General features: G+C 43.0%; 1 protein-coding gene across 3 annotated transcripts in view; it reads right to left on the bottom strand.

The window, feature by feature from the left end:
* Positions 1-10311: 10311 nt before the first annotated feature.
* Positions 10312-18232, bottom strand: part of rxra (retinoid X receptor alpha) — a 149973-nt gene continuing 142052 nt past the window's right edge. For all 3 annotated transcript variants that reach the window (XM_062960655.1, XM_062960656.1, XM_062960657.1), the window contains one exon: positions 10312-13952. In XM_062960655.1, coding sequence (XP_062816725.1) covers positions 13805-13952 — 148 coding nt within the window. In that variant the 3' untranslated portion in view covers positions 10312-13804. The remainder of the gene's footprint in view (positions 13953-18232) is intronic.

The raw sequence follows: 18232 nt of genomic DNA, 5'->3' as shown, positions 1-18232 counted from the left end.
ATCTGCACACATCATCCAAAAATACATCACACAGTCCTAGACACTTGGGAAGTGTTTGACTTGTGATTTTGTGATACAAAATCCAGCATATCTATCTTGTTTGCTGTGTCATACAATATAAAATAATAATAATAATAATAATAATAATAATAATAATAATAATAATAATAATAATAATAATAATAATAAATCACACAGTCCTAGACACTTGGGAAGTGTTCGACTTGTGATTTTGTGATACGAAATTCAGCATACCTATCTTGTTTGCTGTGTCATAATAAAATAACAACAACAACTTGGTAAGTGTCCAATGTGTGATCCAATACAAGCGCCAGCAGAGTGTCTGCTGTGGACTCATCTTGTTGTGTTTCAAATAATAATAATAATAATAATAATAATAATAATAATAATAATGATATGAAATCCAGCACATATATCTTGTTTGCTGTGTCATAAAATAAAATATAGATCTCGTTTGCTGTGTCATACTATGTGTCTGTGTCAATAATAATAATAATAATAATAATAATAATAATATGAGAGAATTGGCAGTCTGCCAGGATGTTGCCTAGAGGACGCCTGAATATTTTGATGTTTTTACCCTCCTTGTGGGAGGCTCCTCTTATGTTCCCGCATGGAGCTGGAGCTGATCGAGGGAGCTCATCCACGCTGTCCCCGAAAATGAGACGATACGAATGAAGCTACATGAAACAAACTGCAATTCTATACAAAAGCACAACACTAGTTTCCGGTGCTTTTCAAATAATTCGAGCCTTGTTGGTCTAGTAGACCATGCATGTTCCTATTCAAACCTATTTTGTTGTGAGAAGAGTGGAAATAATGGCCTCGAATGCCATATTTTTTAGCGATTGGGAGTTGCTGAACTTGATTCAGAGGCAGCTCAATGTGGAAAGAGATCCCAAGGGTCCCTGTTTGGAACAAAAACACACTCTCTGCCGAACATTTATTCCTCTTCCCTCCGTGGTACCTCTTCCCTTTTTTCCGCAGCCGTTGTCACAGGAAACATCTGGTAGCCAAACGGGGATTCTAAGGGGATCTTTTTCAAGGAATAAAACAAGGGAGGGAGAGCAGAAGCCTAGGGTTCTTGCTCCTTCAGACAACGACAACCATGCCTTGGAGGGTTGACCAGTCAATGGCCGATTCCAATCCAGTTGGATGATGTCAGTGGGAATCTATGAGCCGACGATTGGCGCTTCGAGAAGCGGAGTGCAGGGAAAGATATTAAAAAGTTGCCTTCTGGCACATTTGCATCAAGAGGAAAAAAGGGAATCCAGATGTTTGTTGCTCCCGCTGGGTTGCCTGACATTGTCTACTAGGCATGTCTGATCGATGAAAAACATGTTTCAATTTTCATTTCTAAAGTAGGGGGCGCTGGCGCTTCGATATATTTTTTCACCCAAAAATTTCGGATATTTCCGAAAATTCGTAATGATTCTAAACGTTTCTGAAATGGCGGACGTGCATGCACTGTTTTCAGAGTGCGGCTCCTTATTTACTGTTCTGATTTTGGAGGTTTTTTTCACCCAAACATTTTGGATATTTCCGAAAATTCATAATGATTCTAAACGTTTCTGAAATGGCGGACGCGCATGCACTGTTTTCAGAGTGAGGCTCCTTATTTACTGTTCTGATTTTGGAGTTTTTTTTAATACCGTTAGCCAGGTTTTGTTCATTTTCATGGTTTTCTCCTTTCTGTTGAAGTTGTCCACATGCTTGTGGATTTCAATGGTTGACATGATAGTTGGTGGAGTGGTCGAGCATTTCTCTGTTTTCAATATGCTGTGTCCAAGGTGAAGCTTGGAAGGCCATTTAATGCTAATGAAGGTGATTAATTGCAACATCCACACTGGCCTCCAACAGACAAGAGTTCTTCCCTCCACCCAGGAACCTCCACAGATATACTGTATATACTTGAGTATAAGCCTAGTTTTTCAACCCTTTTTTAGGGCTGAAAAAGCTCCCCTTGGTTTATACTCGAGTGAGTCATGTTTGGCTATGTTTAAAAGGGTAAGTATTAGTTACCAGTGCATGGGGGATGGTAACCAACTCAGCATTCTGAGGCAGGTTACCATAGTAACGAGGGCCAACCGCCGTTTGAAGGAAAAGGAGGGAATGTTTTAAAAAACAGTTTAGTCTGTGATTTTTAGTCACAGGGAAGATACTGGTTCCAGGTTAGGGATACCAGGGAAACTCAGATCTCTAGTGGTGTTGAATTAAGCAAGTTAGGAGACTTGTTTGAGTTTATGTGTAGAGTCTGAGTAGTAAGGGGAAGCAATCCCAGTTAGATCCAAGGTGATCAGTTAATATCTTTGCAACCATTATCTAAGTGTCTATAAAGAAGTTACTGTAACCACTAAGCTCTATGCCTGAAATAAACTTGTTTTTGTTCTTCAATATCCAAGTCTCTGTCACCTATATTCAAAACTAAGTAACGCTACCATCTAAGTGAATAATAACAGGAAGAAGAAATAAATTCCCCTCTGCCTGACATCCCCACAATTGGTGGCAGCATTGGGATTTAGAAAGACGGTTTCCTCTGCCCCACACCTCCACAGTCTATCATCAGCTGGCTCTTCATCTCTTTCCATGCACATGCAACATATTTGTTTCACGCCCTCTACTGCCAATATGGCTCGAAGGAACATTGTATTCTGTGTGGTTTGCTCAAATCGGGAGAGTGCGGCAATGGAGGCGGATACATAACTCGGAATACAAGGCAAACATCCCAGTGGGTGAGACGTGGAGAGAAGACAGTGTAGAAGAAAAAGAGGAGAAGATCAAGAAAAACCATCTCCGGAAGCTTGGGTGGTGAATTGGCTCCATCTGCTGGTTGGCCGACTTGTTATTGGCAATGTTTTGGAAACTGAGAAGTGACGTCGGCCCATATGATCATCCACGGCTTTGATTAATATGTTCTAACTAGGAATCTTTAAATCCTCCAGTGTGCTGTGGACCATGTACTTGTCTTGGAGGACCTAGACAAACTTCTCTAGGTCTTTCTACTTCCTATGGTCCTGGGAGTTGTAATTTTGGGTAGTGCTACCATTCTTGGATAAGGATCTTCCAAAACTACAACCTCCATAATTACACACCATTGAGTCTAAGTGGTCTCAAACTGCATTAATTCTGCAATGTAGACGTAGCCAAGTCCTGCCACCTGGTCACCACTGTGCCTTCAAGTCAGGCCCAAACTAGGCTACATCTACTTTTCAGAATTAATGCAATTTGAGACCACCCATTCGTATGGAATTATGGGGGTGGTCGTTTTGCAAAATCCTTACCCTTCTTGATCCAAGAGTGATGGTACCACCAAAAATTACAACTCCCAGGACCACATAATTGTTGGATTATGGTTGCATGTGTATGAAATGTAAATCAAGTGTTTTCTGCTGTTGTGCAAGAGTGTGTGTTTCAGTAATGAAACAGTTAACAGCAGGTTAGTTTTGACTGACAGCCTGTTGTGATTGCTATGACCTATCAGGCATGGTTTCCGGCTTTGGAGGTCGGAACTTCCTTCGGACTAAGGAATGTCTTATCTTATCTCTGTGTGTGTTGAGCTGGTGCTTGCCGAGGTGAGAGGCTGTAGAAGAATGCCTGCTCAGAGCGATGGCTTTTGCTATGCTTTGTAAATATGTATTATAGATATTGAATAAATGTTTGGACTTCAGACTACGGATGTGTTTGAGTCTGATATTGAACAGAGGAATTGGTGTAGCAGACGAATGCAACCAATTCATCAGGGTGCTGGAGAAGATGATTGATGGTGTTTGGAGAAACCCACCCAGCTCGCACCCTGGCCCCCGCGCTGACAATAATCATCCCTGAGGAAGTAGAAAGGCCTAGAGAAGTTCTCTAGGTCCTTCAACAGAAGTATATGGTCCAAGTCACACAGTTTCAAAGCAGTGGCATCCGTTGCTTGGTTTGTGCTGGAGAACCAGATCCAACAGCTGTGTCTCTGAAGAAGAATTGACAGAAGGGACAACATTTGTGTGCTTGAGGAGGAGAACATCCCCAAGCCGTTAACAGTCTCAAGAGCTGGAAAGGCCTTCTCCATCCATCTTCCTCTTGTCACCATGCCTTCTTGGGTTGAAGTCTCCATTTATTTTCTCTTTATATGAATACATTTCCAACGGAGAGGAGGAAACCGTTTTGTTTATCTGGTGCTGAGCTCCAACAGATGTTGCCTTTTACTACAGTAGAGTCTCACTTATCCAACACTCGCTTATCCAACGTTCTGGATTATCCAACGCATTTTTGTAGTCAATGTTTTCAATATATCATGATATTTTGGTGCTAAATTTGTAAATACAGTAATTACAACATAACATTACTGCATATTGAACTACTTTTTCTGTCAAATTTGTTGTATGACATGATGTTTTGGTGCTTAGTTTGTAAAATGATAACCTAATTTGATGTTTAATAGACTTTTCCTTAATGCCTCCTTATTATCCAACATATTCGCTTATCCAACGTTTTGTCGGCCCGTTTATGTTGGATAAGTGAGACTCTACTGTATTTCTTTCTCCATCTGTCCTAGCCAAAAGCAAATGGGAGGAGATCTTTCTGAAGTGGGAAGTAGCTATCAGCTTGTCTTCTCCTGCCTTGGCAAGGAGGTTCCCTGGTCCATCTCCAAGCTTCCCTGAACCACCTTGTGCAGGGGCGGTTCAACCGTGAGGCAAATTAGGCAGTTGGGGGGTGCTGTTGAGGCACCTCCTGCCTCTGCGGCCACGTGGAGCAGAGACAAAGGCGGTCTGAACAGTGAGATGGGCGGGGCTCCTTCTCCGACCACTGCACATGCGCCATGTGGCCGCTTGGCCCCGCCCCATATCCTCAAAGGATATGGGGTGGGGTCAAGCGGCCGCATGGCACAAGCAGCCGCCCATTTCAGTGCCGGTTTACGGCTTGGTCCTGCCACCTGGCTTGGGACGGGTCACCAGAGGCCCCGGCAGGTAAGAGACCTTTCTGGCCTTGGTCTCTGGGCTGCCTGGCCATGTTCCAGAAGCATTCTCTCCTGACGTTTCACCCACATCTATGGCAGGCATCCTCAGAGGTTCTGAGGTCTGTTGGAAGCTTTTTTTTTTTCCGTATCAGGAGCAACTTGAGTCGCTTCTGGAGTGAGAGAATTGGCCGTCTGCAAGGACGTTGCCCAGGGGATGCCCGGATGTTTTGATGTTTTTACCATCCTTGTGGGAGGCTTCTCTCATGTCCCTGCATGGAGCTGGAGCTGATAGAGGGAGCTCATCCGCACTCTCCCTGGGTGGGATTCGAACCTGGCAGCTTTTAGGCCAGCAACCCAACTTGCTGGCCAACTTGAGGCTTTAGTCCACTACACCACCAGAGGCTCCTTGTTGGAAACTAGGTAAGTGGGGTTTATATATCTGTGGAAAGTCCAGGGTGGGAGAAAGAGCTCTTGTCTCTTTGAGGCTAGTGTGAATGTTGCCATTGGCCAGCTTGATTAGCATTTAACGGCCTTGCAGATTCAAAGCCTGGCTGCTTCCTCCCTGGGGGCATCCTTGGTTGGGAGGTGTTAGCTGGCCCTAATTGTTTCCTGTCTGGATTTCCCCTGTTTTCAGAGTGTTGTTCTTTATTTAGGCTTTTGTTTAATCCCTCATTATCCAACATTTTCACTTATCCAACGCTTTTATTTTTCAGTGATTGGTTTGGAGGTGCACCAAAATTCTGTTCGCCTACACTTAAAAATTACCTTGCGCCAGCCCTGACCTTGTGCACCCTTCGTGACTACCCCTCCACCAATCCCGTAGTTGGAAGGATCCCAATAGAGTCCAACCTTTCCTCCACTCACTCAGAGTGAAATCTGAGTTGTCTAGTAGTTGTTTGGCCTATGAAGATCTCTAAAGTAGACCTCTCCATTGCTAAAACATTCTTACTATCAATTTGGTACCTCCATGTCATGTGGTCCCTTCTCTAAGCTATTTGCCTTATTCATTATCTGGTTCAGCTTCCAAGGAAGATGTGGAGATGAAGGTAAGTTCTGCAGGTAGCAGCCTCCATTCCTCCCACTGAACTTCAGTGAATGATCCCGTTACATGCTACGAGCATTTCCTTCACAACATAAAAAGGTCAAGATCTGTTGTCATGCTCAAAAAGTGTCTGAAAGTCCTGCATGGATTAGCAAAGTTGGGTAGGACTCAATTGGCAACTTGGCATCTTCTACAAGCTGCAGTTCTCCAAATCCACCATCAGGTGGCAGCACAGGCCTATCCTTGGAAGATTTATCTACGGTCAACATCAATTTGGTCAGAACTGAAACACAAACAAGGATACAACAAATCCATAGAAGATATGTTCTAAGATGTTTGTATCTGATTCAGAACATTCACCTTCGATTCACACAACAGAGCTGAACAGATACAATATGACCCTGTTATCCATGGATTTGATATCTAGAATTTGATGTGTTCCAAAAATGTTCCCCTCACACATTTGTGCGCCTCTGTAGGTTCTCCAATGCAATTATATGTTGTGCTCAGTCCACGTACAGACAAAATATAGCTCTGAAAGCCATGTCAATGGAATTGACTTCCCAGGAGGATGGTGGACTCCAGAAACCATCTCAAATAGAGATTAAATAGACATCTTTCAGGACGGTTCTTCTGCATGCCTGAACACTACAACTCCCAAGATTCCATGGCTGCTAAAGTGATGTCAAACTGCATTAATTCCACAGTGCAGAGCCTGTCTGATCCAGCCTAATCTCTTGTTTTTTCAGATCTGATGACTTGAAAGTTGCTGGTTTGAATCCAACCCGGGAAGAGCACAGATGAGCTCCCTCTATCAGCTCCAGCTCCATGCAGGGACATGAGAGAAGCCTCCCACAAGGATGGTAAAAAATCAAAACATCCAGGCAACGTCCCCTGGGCAACATCCTTGCAGACGGCCAATTCTCTCACACCAGTAGCAACTTGCAGTTTCTCAAGTCGCTTCTGATACACACAAAAATGGGGATGGGTGTCTGTAAAGAAGTGTGATTTTTTATTTACAGATGCCATGTTTAACTGTGTTTTAAAAAGGGTTAATATTTCAGTTACTCTGCACCATGAGTTGGTTGCCATGGAGGAGGGGCGGAGCCAACTGGGTTAGCTGAAGAGAGAGTAGAATTTGGAGGGAAACTCAGTCAGTCAGTCAGTGTCTGTGGTCAGCAAACCACAGGGAAGTCTGATTCTCAGCTGAGAGAATCAGGGTGGCTCAAATGTGGGATTTGAGTCAATTCTAAAATAAGTTTGGTGACTTATTTTAGGTAGTCTGTGCCCTGATAAGGTACAGGAAAGTCTGATTCTCAGTTGAGAGAATCAGGGTGGCTCAAATGGTTGATTTTTGAGTCAGTTTAAAATAAGTTTGGTGGCTTATTTTAAGGTAGTCTGTTAGTGGAGAAAGAACCGATGTTTTAAGAAGTTTGGAACACCTCAATATAGTTTTGCAACTGTTCAGTAACGTGCCTCAAACAAGAAGAAAAGTTATTGTAACCATTAAGCTGTGCCTGAATAAACTTGTTATTCTTCTCTCAAACATCTGTCTGTCATATATAAACACATCAAGAATAAAGAAGAAAAATAAAAGTCTCCTCTCTAAGTAGCCAGTGGCTAAATCTTCCAATAGTGGTGGCAAGAGTTGATAATCCCCTTTGTAATTTGGTGGCAGCATTATAAAACATCTATAATTTGGTGGTAGCTTTTAAATAAAAACATGTTTAATAACTGGTGGCAGCGGATTTAAAATATATAATAATTAATTAATAGAAACATAATCCTTCTCCACAATCGGTGTCAGCAGTGGGATTTCAAAAGATTCCCCTCTGCCTGAGTTCTTTACAGTGTCCTATCCACCGATGTGGTCCTTCCCTTCTCAAATGCTCCTCTTTTCAACTCCAGCAATGTCCCGGATCCCAAAATGCCATGTTTTGCTTTCCAAAGCAAGCAAGACATGGCATCAGCCTTGGCGTCTAGCCATCCCTATTGCAATGTTCTCACTCGAGAAGCAGAACATTTGACACCAGAAAGAGAGATGGGCTCAGAATCACATACCGTCCTAGCATCTTCATGTCAACGTGATGGGAAATTGGGCAATGAGGGTTGTCCACTTTCCAAGACATTCCAGGGACTTACTCACCTCCTTCCATCATGTTTTGACAGACTTCCCGCTGCGTTTATATCCTCCGTGTTCTTGTTTCTTTCGCCCTGGTTGCAAAACCCAAGATACTTGGACTTGTAACCCAATATATTATTTTTCCAGGCCAATCCAGAAGCAAGCTCAACTTCTACGTGATGTAATATGCCAGTGTTTTGGATTTTGACTCCAAACGAAGAAGGGTAGAATATCTTGGGAAACTAACAATCATGCATGCACCCTAAATGATTTGTCTGTATCTCCTATCTTTGGAGGTTGAGTGGTGCATTGCTGACCCGATGTGCTCAAATTTGATTGCTGGAAAGGTTTGAGGGGAAACTGATCTTCGTTTCTGGGAGTTGTAGTTCACCTACAACCAGAGAAGCTGTGACCCCCACCTAGGATGGGCTTTGACCAAACTTGGCACAAAGAACCCCCATGACTAACTCAACCCACTGGTGGGATTTGAGGAGACTGACTCACCATAGTGGGAGTTGTAGTTTATCCTACAGCCAGAGAGCACATTGAATCCCACCGATTGTGCATCCAGAGCAGACTTGCCCAACATAACAAACTTTTGAGTACTGATGGAGTTTCTGGGGGTTAACCTGACATATTGTGAGTTGTGGTTAATCCACAAACTTATGCATTTTGTACAATTAAATATTGACTTTTTCAAATAACCGGGTACCCAAGCTAATAATAATAATAATAATAATAATAATAATAATAATAATAATAATCAGAAGCAGCATCCACCGCGGTCCTTTTTATCCTGAGCGACAACCGAGCCAGTATAGACTTCGTTTTGGTTTGATTCTCCATAATGCTAATGGGTTAGGTGCACTTAGTTCCACTCCTCAGCTGAGGCCTCTCTGGCTTGGTTGGACCGGCCGGTAGTTACGATACCGCCAGCACAGCCCTCAGTCATCATTGGAGCGGTTAAGCCCCCCCGCACCACGTCCAAAAGATCTCAGCTGGCATTTGGAAACAATAGACATTGACAAAATCACGATCTGCCAACTGCAAAAGGCCACTCTACTGGGATCTGCACGCATCATCCGAAAATACATCACACAGTCCTAGACACTTGGGAAGTGTTCGACTTGTGATTTTGTGATACGAAATCCAGCATATCTATCTTGTTTGCTGTGTCATAATAATAATAATAATAATAATAATAATAATAATAATCAGAAACTACTCAAAGCACAGCAGACAAAAAAAAGTACAAGAAAAAAACCAGTACAAGAAATCCGCACTACAAACATCACCCTCGCAGTGATGTTGACCGGCTATATCTGCCTAGAAGATCAGGGGGCAGAGGACTCTTACAAGTCAAACAAGCAGACAAAGAAGAAGAACATGCCCTGGCAGAATATGTAAAACAAAGTGAAGAACCTGCTTTGATTGAAGTCAAAAATCAGAAACACCTCAAAGCACAGCAGACAAAAAAACCAGTACAAGAAAACCGCACTACAAACTAGAGCTGACAGCTGGCACAACAAAACATTGCATGGGAAGTTCCTTGACAAAATTGAAGGAAAAGCTGATAAGGAGAAGACCTGGCTCTGGCTCACGAATGGGACCCTGAAGAAGGAGACAGAAGGCCTGACCTCAAGATTGAACTGCAAAGACTCTGGCAGAAACCAGTGCAGGTGGTCCCGGTGGTGATGGGCACACTGGGTGCCGTGCCAAAAGATCTCAGCTGGCATTTGGAAACAATAGGCATTGACAAAATTACGATCTGCCAACTGCAAAAGGCCACCCGACTGGGATCTGCACGCATCATCCGAAAATACATCACACAGTCCTAGGCACTTGGAAAGTGTTCGACTTGTGATTTTGTGATACGAAATCCAGCATATCTATCTTGTTTGCTCTGTCATACAATGTTGTTGTGTCAATAATAATAATACCTCACTTGCGACGCAAAGCCTCCACAAATCCCACCTACCTATAGTCGTATCATCTCATTCATATTTTGTCAAAATTGTGGACAAGGTTCTTGAAAACTAGGCTGAAATCAAGATATACTACATTTGTGACATATCCCTGATCTACTAGGCTATTATGTTTTCTATGGAGGACCGGCCATTTTTTTTTCATCATTATCTTCTGGATGTTGCGATCACCCAATAAAAGAGAAAAGGCACCACCTCATATATTTTAAAATGCTCATATATTTTTCTTTTACTTTTTTTCAAAACAATTCTAATACATTTCTTCAAAATACTGGCATTTCCAGCAGATTTTTTTTTTGTATTTACTTTATTTTTTTTTCCAACTTTTTTTTTTAAGTGAACAATAATATACGGTAGTGATTTCACAGTAGAGTAGACCGGCAAGGGAATGCGATGGGATGAAGGGGGAATATTTGGAGGGGACGCAAGAAAAGGCGTTTACTTTTTGTGTATCCAAAAGAAGCTGGGGGTGAGAATTAAAAAATCCACTCATTCGAAAGAATACGATTTCTGGACGATTTCCCGACATCTCCACACAATGTCGAGGTCTGCCTGTGGCCGACATAGAGGTGTTCATAGCCAAGCGTATTGATGAAGAGATTTTGAACAAATTCTATAAATGCAGAAAAAGCAACCCCCTCCAAAAAAATCCATTTTTCCTAAGAATATGCAAGGGATAAAATTACATTTGTACAAAAATAGATATTTAATGTTCTCCACGCTTTAGTTTGCATACCTTCTTATTCTTCTCTTCTTAATTTTTTTTTCAGCTATGCACTCCATAGGGAAAGCATTGGGCATCACTAAAGCTATTGTTCGATCCACCGGTGGTTTTTTTTCGCCCTCCCTCCCCATTAAAAAAAAAAAGAAAGGCATCTTAAAATAGATGCAACATATCCCGCTTCTCGGGTGACAAAAGATCCAGTTTCGGGGTCAGGAAAAAGGGAGATGGACAGGGCCGTCCCGACGGGAAAAGAAATCCTTGCTTTCATAAAGCAAATGAAAAAAAATGGGGAGAGAAAATAAAACAAGAATAAAAAAAAGAAATGATCCGAGAACACAAAAGGTAGCACTAACGTGGGAATAATATATGTATATGTGAACGAGGATATTTATACAGTGAATATATCTAGGCTACATACATGTATACACACACATATGTATCAACTTAAAAATGCATCATGTGGTCACATTAGGAGACGTGGCCCACCGGGATAGTCGTTCAAGAAAATGCAGCATCTTTGGATTTCATTGGCCAGGAGTCAAATGGGTTGTGATCATATATATATGTGTGTGTATTTGTGTGTGTGTATGGCTCTATAATCCATCATTTTCTCTTTCCTCGTGCAAGGTTTCCTCTTAGACCTCCACGAGTTACCTCTCCGAATAAGTGCATCCATTCCAATTGTCCTGACTTGCCATTTTTCCAGTTCTCTTTCCAATGTCCTGGTTTCTCCCTCTCCTTCCCACTTTTCCCACAAGCTTACTCGCATCACTGCAAATGGATCTCAAAGGCAAAAGTAGTTCATCTTCAACTCAATTAGAGAAGAAGAAAAGTGGCTAAATCACGCCTTTCCCAATAGCATCCAGGCAAAAAGAAACTGTGGCGATCCTTCTGGGTTCTTCCTCGTGAATTATTTTTGCCCTCTTGGTAACACCTTTCATCCAAGAGACTCAAGGTTGGCAAAAAAAAAAAAAAAAGGAGGCAAGAAAGTGAAGCTGAACACATGCCCGTAGTTTAGGATGGGAAATGCACAAGGACCGGATGGAATATTAAGATGGGAGAAGGACCTGGACCGGATGGAATTTGAAGATGGGAAACGCACCAGGACCGGATGGAATTTGAAGATGGGAAAAACAACAGGACCGGATGGAATTTGAAAATAGGAAAAGCCACAGGATCAGATGGAAATTGAGGATAGGAAAAGCAACAGGACCGGATGGAATTTGAAGATGGGAAAAGCAACAGGACCGGATGGAATTTGAAGATGGGAAAAGCAACAGGACCAGAAGGAATTTGAAGATGGGAAAAGCAACAGGATCAGATGGAATCTGAAGATGGGAAAAGCAACAGGATCAGATGGAATTTGAAGATGGGAAAAGCAACAGGATCAGATGGAAACTGAAGATAGGAAAAACAACAGGACCGGATGGAATTTGAAGATGGGAAAAGCAACAGGACCAGATGGAATTTGAAGAGGGGAAAAGCAACAGGACTGGATGGAATTTGAAGAAGGGAAACACACCAGAACTGGATGGAATTTGAAGATAGAAAAAGCAACAGGACCGGATGGAATCTGAAGATGGGAAAAACACCAGGACCGGATGGAATATTAAGATGGGAAAAGCACCAGGACCGGATGGAAGTTCAACAAAACGAAAGGAGAAGCAAAGTGGAGGACATGAAATACAAACTAGAGAGAACGAAGCAGACTTGAAGGTAGAAGTTGTCAGAGTCGCAAAGTCCACAGGCCTTTGGGACTCACACTGAACTTTCAGACTTACTGGAAACGGATGCTCATGGCACTCCATAGAGCAAACCCATTCTCAACATTATAGCAATTCCTTGCTGCCTGATCACAATTTTCGATTGTAAACGTGGGAGACAAGAGTCATACTTTCAGCCCCACCATGGCAGAACAATTCAAATCCAGTATAGCAGTATCCAAATAATATACAGTAGAGTCTCACTTATCCAACATTCGCTTATCCAACGTTCTGGATTATCCAACGCATGTTTGTAGTCCATGTTTTCAATACATCGTGATATTTTGGTGCTAAATTCGTAAATACAGTAATTACTACATAATATTACTGCATATTGAACTACTTTTTCTGTCAAATTTGTTGTATAACATGATGTTTTTGGTGCTTAATTTGTAAAATCATAACCTAATTTGGTGTTTAATGGGCTTCTCCTTAATCTCTTCTTATTATCCAACATATTCGCTCATCCAACGTTCTGCCGGCCCGTTTATGTTGGATAAGTGAGACTCTACTGTAATGCTGAGTGAGCAAAAGCAAGGGCCTGGAGACCGCGAGCATCACATCCTAAAAGCAGACTCTAGATTGGAAAAACAAGATTTCAGACAAAAAGAGAATCATTATCTGTATGGGATTACATCCTGTTACATAATCTCTTGCTCTTAAATAAAAGATGGCTCCTAAGCGTCAAACTCAATTCCAAGTTAGATTCAAATATCTGAGTGGGTGTTTTCTTGTTTGTTTTGACGGGGAAAACGACGATCCGTTCAAGTCCACAAGCAAATTAAAGTCACCCCCCATAGACCCCAGATAACACAGTGTATGTGTATTTGTGTGTGTGTGTGTGTGCATGTGCCTGGGGACACCCAAAGCCACAACAAGGAGAGAGATGAGTGGGGCCCCAATTGCAGAATCCACCTGTGCTTAGGAAAGAAGTGCCGGGCACACAACGCGGGAAAGAAGCGGGTGCGGCCTCTGCGCACTTCGAGACCAGTCTGCCTCGAAAGGGATTGCGAAAGCCGATCCTCAGATGCACAGAGATTGGCGTGAAAGCGGCCAAAGGACTGAGTCAACCGTGTGGCCAGGCAGAGGCGAGCGGGCGATGTCTCTTGTACCGGGAGGAGGAAGTGATGTCGGCCGGATGGGTGGCGTCACGGTGGTGGCAGGACGTCGGCTGGGAAAAGAAGGAAGGGACTGTTTCTCGCCTCTTAAGTCATTTGATGCGGCGCTTCCAGCATCTCCATTAAGAACGTGTCGATCGGCGTGTCCCCTATTAGCTTGAAGAAGAAGAGGTGCTCCAAGCATTTCAGGCCAATGGACCGGAGGGCAGGGAGGCGAAGCAAGAGCTTGGCGAACCTATGGAAGAAACCCAAGACTTAGAAGAAACCAAGAAAGCCAAAATCGGTGCCGATCACAAAAAGGATCCCTTTTTAGGACGGCACAGGAAATAAAATGTCATGCTGCACTGCTTAAGTCTCTTTGGTTAGATAGGAAGCCTAGAAAAGAGTTAGGGACACCTTCCCCAGTTCCATGCATGCTTTGATTAGGCTTTACTATTGTTTCCTCCTTCCTGTCCTGTTTAGATCAGCCCACCCTTTGATGCTTTAGGAATGTGATCTCTCCTAGGGCTTTGACGTAGCTTCCCCAATTTGGCCTTTGGAATGTTTATGGCCCTAGAGAAGAAGCAACCCACGAGGCTTGGTCGCCATTCCTTCCAGCTTCCTGCTTTGTTCCAGAGAAGATGCACCTCTGTCCTCTATGAGTAAAGATGAAGCTATCTAGAGCTTTGTTATTTTAATCCGTCTGTGTATTAGAACAGGATAGATTAGCTAGTTAGGTCCGAACCTTTTCTATCCATAAATGGATTTATTTTTACCTCAATAAATGCTTTTAAACTTTAAAGCTAACTTTGCATCCCTTTGCCTTCCTGATGACAAAGAGGCCTTCTGAAACTCACACTGCGCATAAGTCTCACCGCTGCAATTTTTACTCTGCTATTTTAATGGGAATTTACCTCATAAAGAGGGTGATTAGAGCTTAATGGCTCATCAATTCCCAACAGTGCGGACTTCGCCAACAGAGGAGGGCGACACTGAAATGACTGTTGAATGTCCCACCTCCCAACAAAGGATTCCCCCAGGGAGGAAGCAGCCAGGCTTTGAAGCTGCAAGGCCATTCAATGCTAATCAAGGTGGCCAATGGCAACACTCACACTTGCCTCCAACAGACAAGAGTTCTTTCTCCCACACTGGACATCATTCCACAGGTATATAAACCCAACTTGCCTAATTTCCAACAGATTCCTAATAATAATAATAATAATAATAATAATAATAATAATAATAATAATAATAATGTCATCATAGGTTCTCCTAGGGAAGAAAGGAAGGGGAGGAGGATGGAAAGGTGAAGAGAAGAGGGGGAAGATAATAATAATAATAATGATAATAATAAAAATAATAATGTCATCATTGGTTCTTCTAGGGAAGAAAGGAAGGGAAGGACGATGGAAAGGTGGAGAGAGGAGGGGGGAGATGATAATAATAATAATAATAATAATAATAATAATAATAATAATAATAATAACAACACGCTATCAGGACCTCAAGATTGAACTTCAAAGACTGGCAGAAACCAGTGCAGGTGGTCCTGGTGATGATGGGTACACTGGGTGCCGTGCCAAAAGATCTCAGCCGGCATTTGGAAACAATAGACATTGACAAAATTACGATCTGCCAACTGCAAAAGGCCACCCGAATGGGATCTGCACGCATCATCCGAAAATACATCACACAGTCCTAGACACTTGGGAAGTGTTCGACTTGTGATTTTGTGATATGAAATCCAGCATATCTATGTTGTTTGCTATGTCATAATAATAATAATAATAATAATAATAATAATAATAATAATAATAATAATAATAATACATCACTCAGTCCTAGACACTTGGGAAGTGTTCGACTTGTGATTTTGTGATATGAAATCCAGCATATCTATCTTGTTTGCTGTGTCATACTATGTCTTTGTGTCAATAATAATAATAGGAAACAATAGACATTGACAAAATCACGATCTGCCAACTGCAAAGGGCCACCCTACTGGAATCTGCATGTGTTGTTGACGGCTTTCATGGCTGGGATCACAGGGTTGTTGTATGTTTTCCAGGCTGTATGGCCATGTTCTAGAAGTAAGTATTCTCTCCTGACGTTTTACCTATGCCTGCCATAGATTTGGGAGAAACGTCAGGAGAGAATACTTCTAGAACAGGGGTCCCCAAACTAAGGCCCGGGGGCCAGATGCGGCCCATCAAAGCCATTTATCCGGCCCCCATGGCACAAGGGCAGAAGGGGGTTGGGCTAAATGACCCAAGGGGTCTCTTCTTCTCTTACAACCCTTATTATTATTATTATTATTATTATTATTATTATTATTATTGACACAACGACGTTGTATGACACAGCAAACAAGATAGATATGCTGGGTTTCGTTTCACAAAATCACAAGTCGAACACTTCCCAAGTGTCTAGGACTGTGTGATGTATTTTCAGATGATGCGCGCAGATCCCAGCAGGGTGGCTTTTTGCAGTTGGCAGATCGTGATTTTGTCAATGTCTATTGTTTCCAAATGCCGGCTGAGATCTTTTGGTACGGCACCCAGTGTGCCCATCACCACCGGGACCACCTGCACTGGTTTCTGCCAGAGTCTTTGCAGTTCAATCTTGAGGTCCTGAGAGCGGCTGAGTTTTTCCTGTTGTTTTTTGTCAATGCGACTGTCACCTGGGATGGCGACATCAATGATCCAAACCTTGTTCTTTTCCACAACTGTGATGTCTGGTGTATTGTGTTCCAGAACTTTGTCAGTCTGGATTCGGAAGTCCCACAGTATCTTTGCGTGCTCATTTTCCAAGACTTTTGCAGGTTTGTGATCCCACCAGTTCTTTGCTGCTGGGAGGTGGGACTTGAGGCATAAGTTCCAATGAATCATTTGGGCCACATAGTTGTGCCTCTGTTTGTAGTCTGTCTGTGCAATTTTCTTACAGCAGCTGAGGATATGATCAATGGTTTCGTCGGTTTCCTTGCACAGTCTGCATTTTGGGTCATCAGCTGACTTTTCGATCTTGGCCTGAATGGCCTTTGTCCTGATATCTTGCTCCTGGGCTGCAGGGATCAAGCCTTCTGTCTCCTTCTTCAGGGTCCCATTCGTGAGCCAGAGCCAGGTCTTCTCCTTATCAGCTTTTCCTTCAATTTTGTCAAGGAATTATTATTATTATTATTATTATTATTATTATTATTATTATTATTTGAAATACAACAAGATGAGTCCACAGCAGACATTCTGCTGGCTGTTGTACTGGATCACACACCGGACACTTCCCAAGTGTCTAGGACTGTGTGATGTATCGGTGAATAATGCGTGCCGATCCCAGTAAGGTGGCCTTCTGCATCTGGCAGGTGGTAATTTTATCAGCACCGATTGTGTTTAAGTGCAGGCCAAGGCCTTTAGGCACTGCACCCAGTGTTCCCATCACCACTGGGACCACCTTGACTGGCTTGTGCTAGAGTCTTTGTAATTCGATCTTTAAATCCTCATATCGTGTCCGCTTTTCCAGTTGTTTCTCCTCAATCCTTCTGTCACATCGACAATCCATACTTTGAGGTAACCCAATTGTGTGTTCCAAATCCCTGTGTTGTTGTTGTTGTTATTACTATTATTATTAACATTGAAGCTGGGTGGCCATCTGTCAGGGATGCTTTGCTTGTGCTTTCAGTGCACAAAGGCAGAAGGGGATTGGACTCAATGGCCCAAAGGGTCTCTTCCAACCCTCTTTTTTATTATTAATTAATTATTGCTCGGTGGCCAACTATAGTCTGGCCCTCCAACAGTCCGAAGGATTGTGAACTGGCCCCCTGTTTAAAAAGTTTGGAGACCCCTGCTCTAGACTATGGCCGGAAAACATACAACAACCATGCTCATGCAGTTCGGTTCTTTTGCATGCCCATCATCCACGGTAATCCAGATAATACTTCTAGAACATGGCCATACAGGCCGGAAAACATACAACAACCATGTTCATACAGTTCGGTTCTTTTGAAAGCCCATCATCCACAGAAATCCCGAATGAATCCTTCCCAGTGTTTATATTTGCCGTCACGCTGCAGGCCAGCAACGTGCCGTTTCCAAAGTTTCGGTGCATGTTGGAAAGCTGGAAAACCACCAGCCAATGGAAGGAAGGGGCGGAGGCATGGGCTGGATTCGAGTCCCACGTCCCCGTCCCACGTCTCCCCCTTTCGCCTCCTCTAAATGCTGAGTTGGCAAGCGGAACGGGACAAAGGCCAGGAAAATGCAAATCAAACGCTGCCATTCCCGTCCCTTTTAAACGAAACCAGATGACGGGCGTTCGGGAAGGTTTTAACTGTGAATTCCCTGGCTCGGCGTAACGTTGCGGCGGGAGAGTTAGGACTGGGTTAATATTCCGGGGATGCATAAGGTCACGTACCCAGTGCCCTGCCAAAGAAGTTGGGCGGAGTGGCAAAAAAATTACGTCTCCTTGGAACGTTTTCAGCCTCACAAATGGGAATGACTTAAGACACAAATACGGACCCGTTTTCCTTAGGCCCACGAGATGGAGATG

This window comes from Anolis carolinensis, unplaced genomic scaffold, assembly GCF_035594765.1.
Source record: "Anolis carolinensis isolate JA03-04 unplaced genomic scaffold, rAnoCar3.1.pri scaffold_7, whole genome shotgun sequence".
Classification (NCBI taxonomy): Eukaryota; Metazoa; Chordata; class Lepidosauria; order Squamata; family Dactyloidae; genus Anolis; species Anolis carolinensis.
Note: the sequence above shows the minus strand (reverse complement) of the source record. Positions and strands in the feature narration are given on the sequence as shown.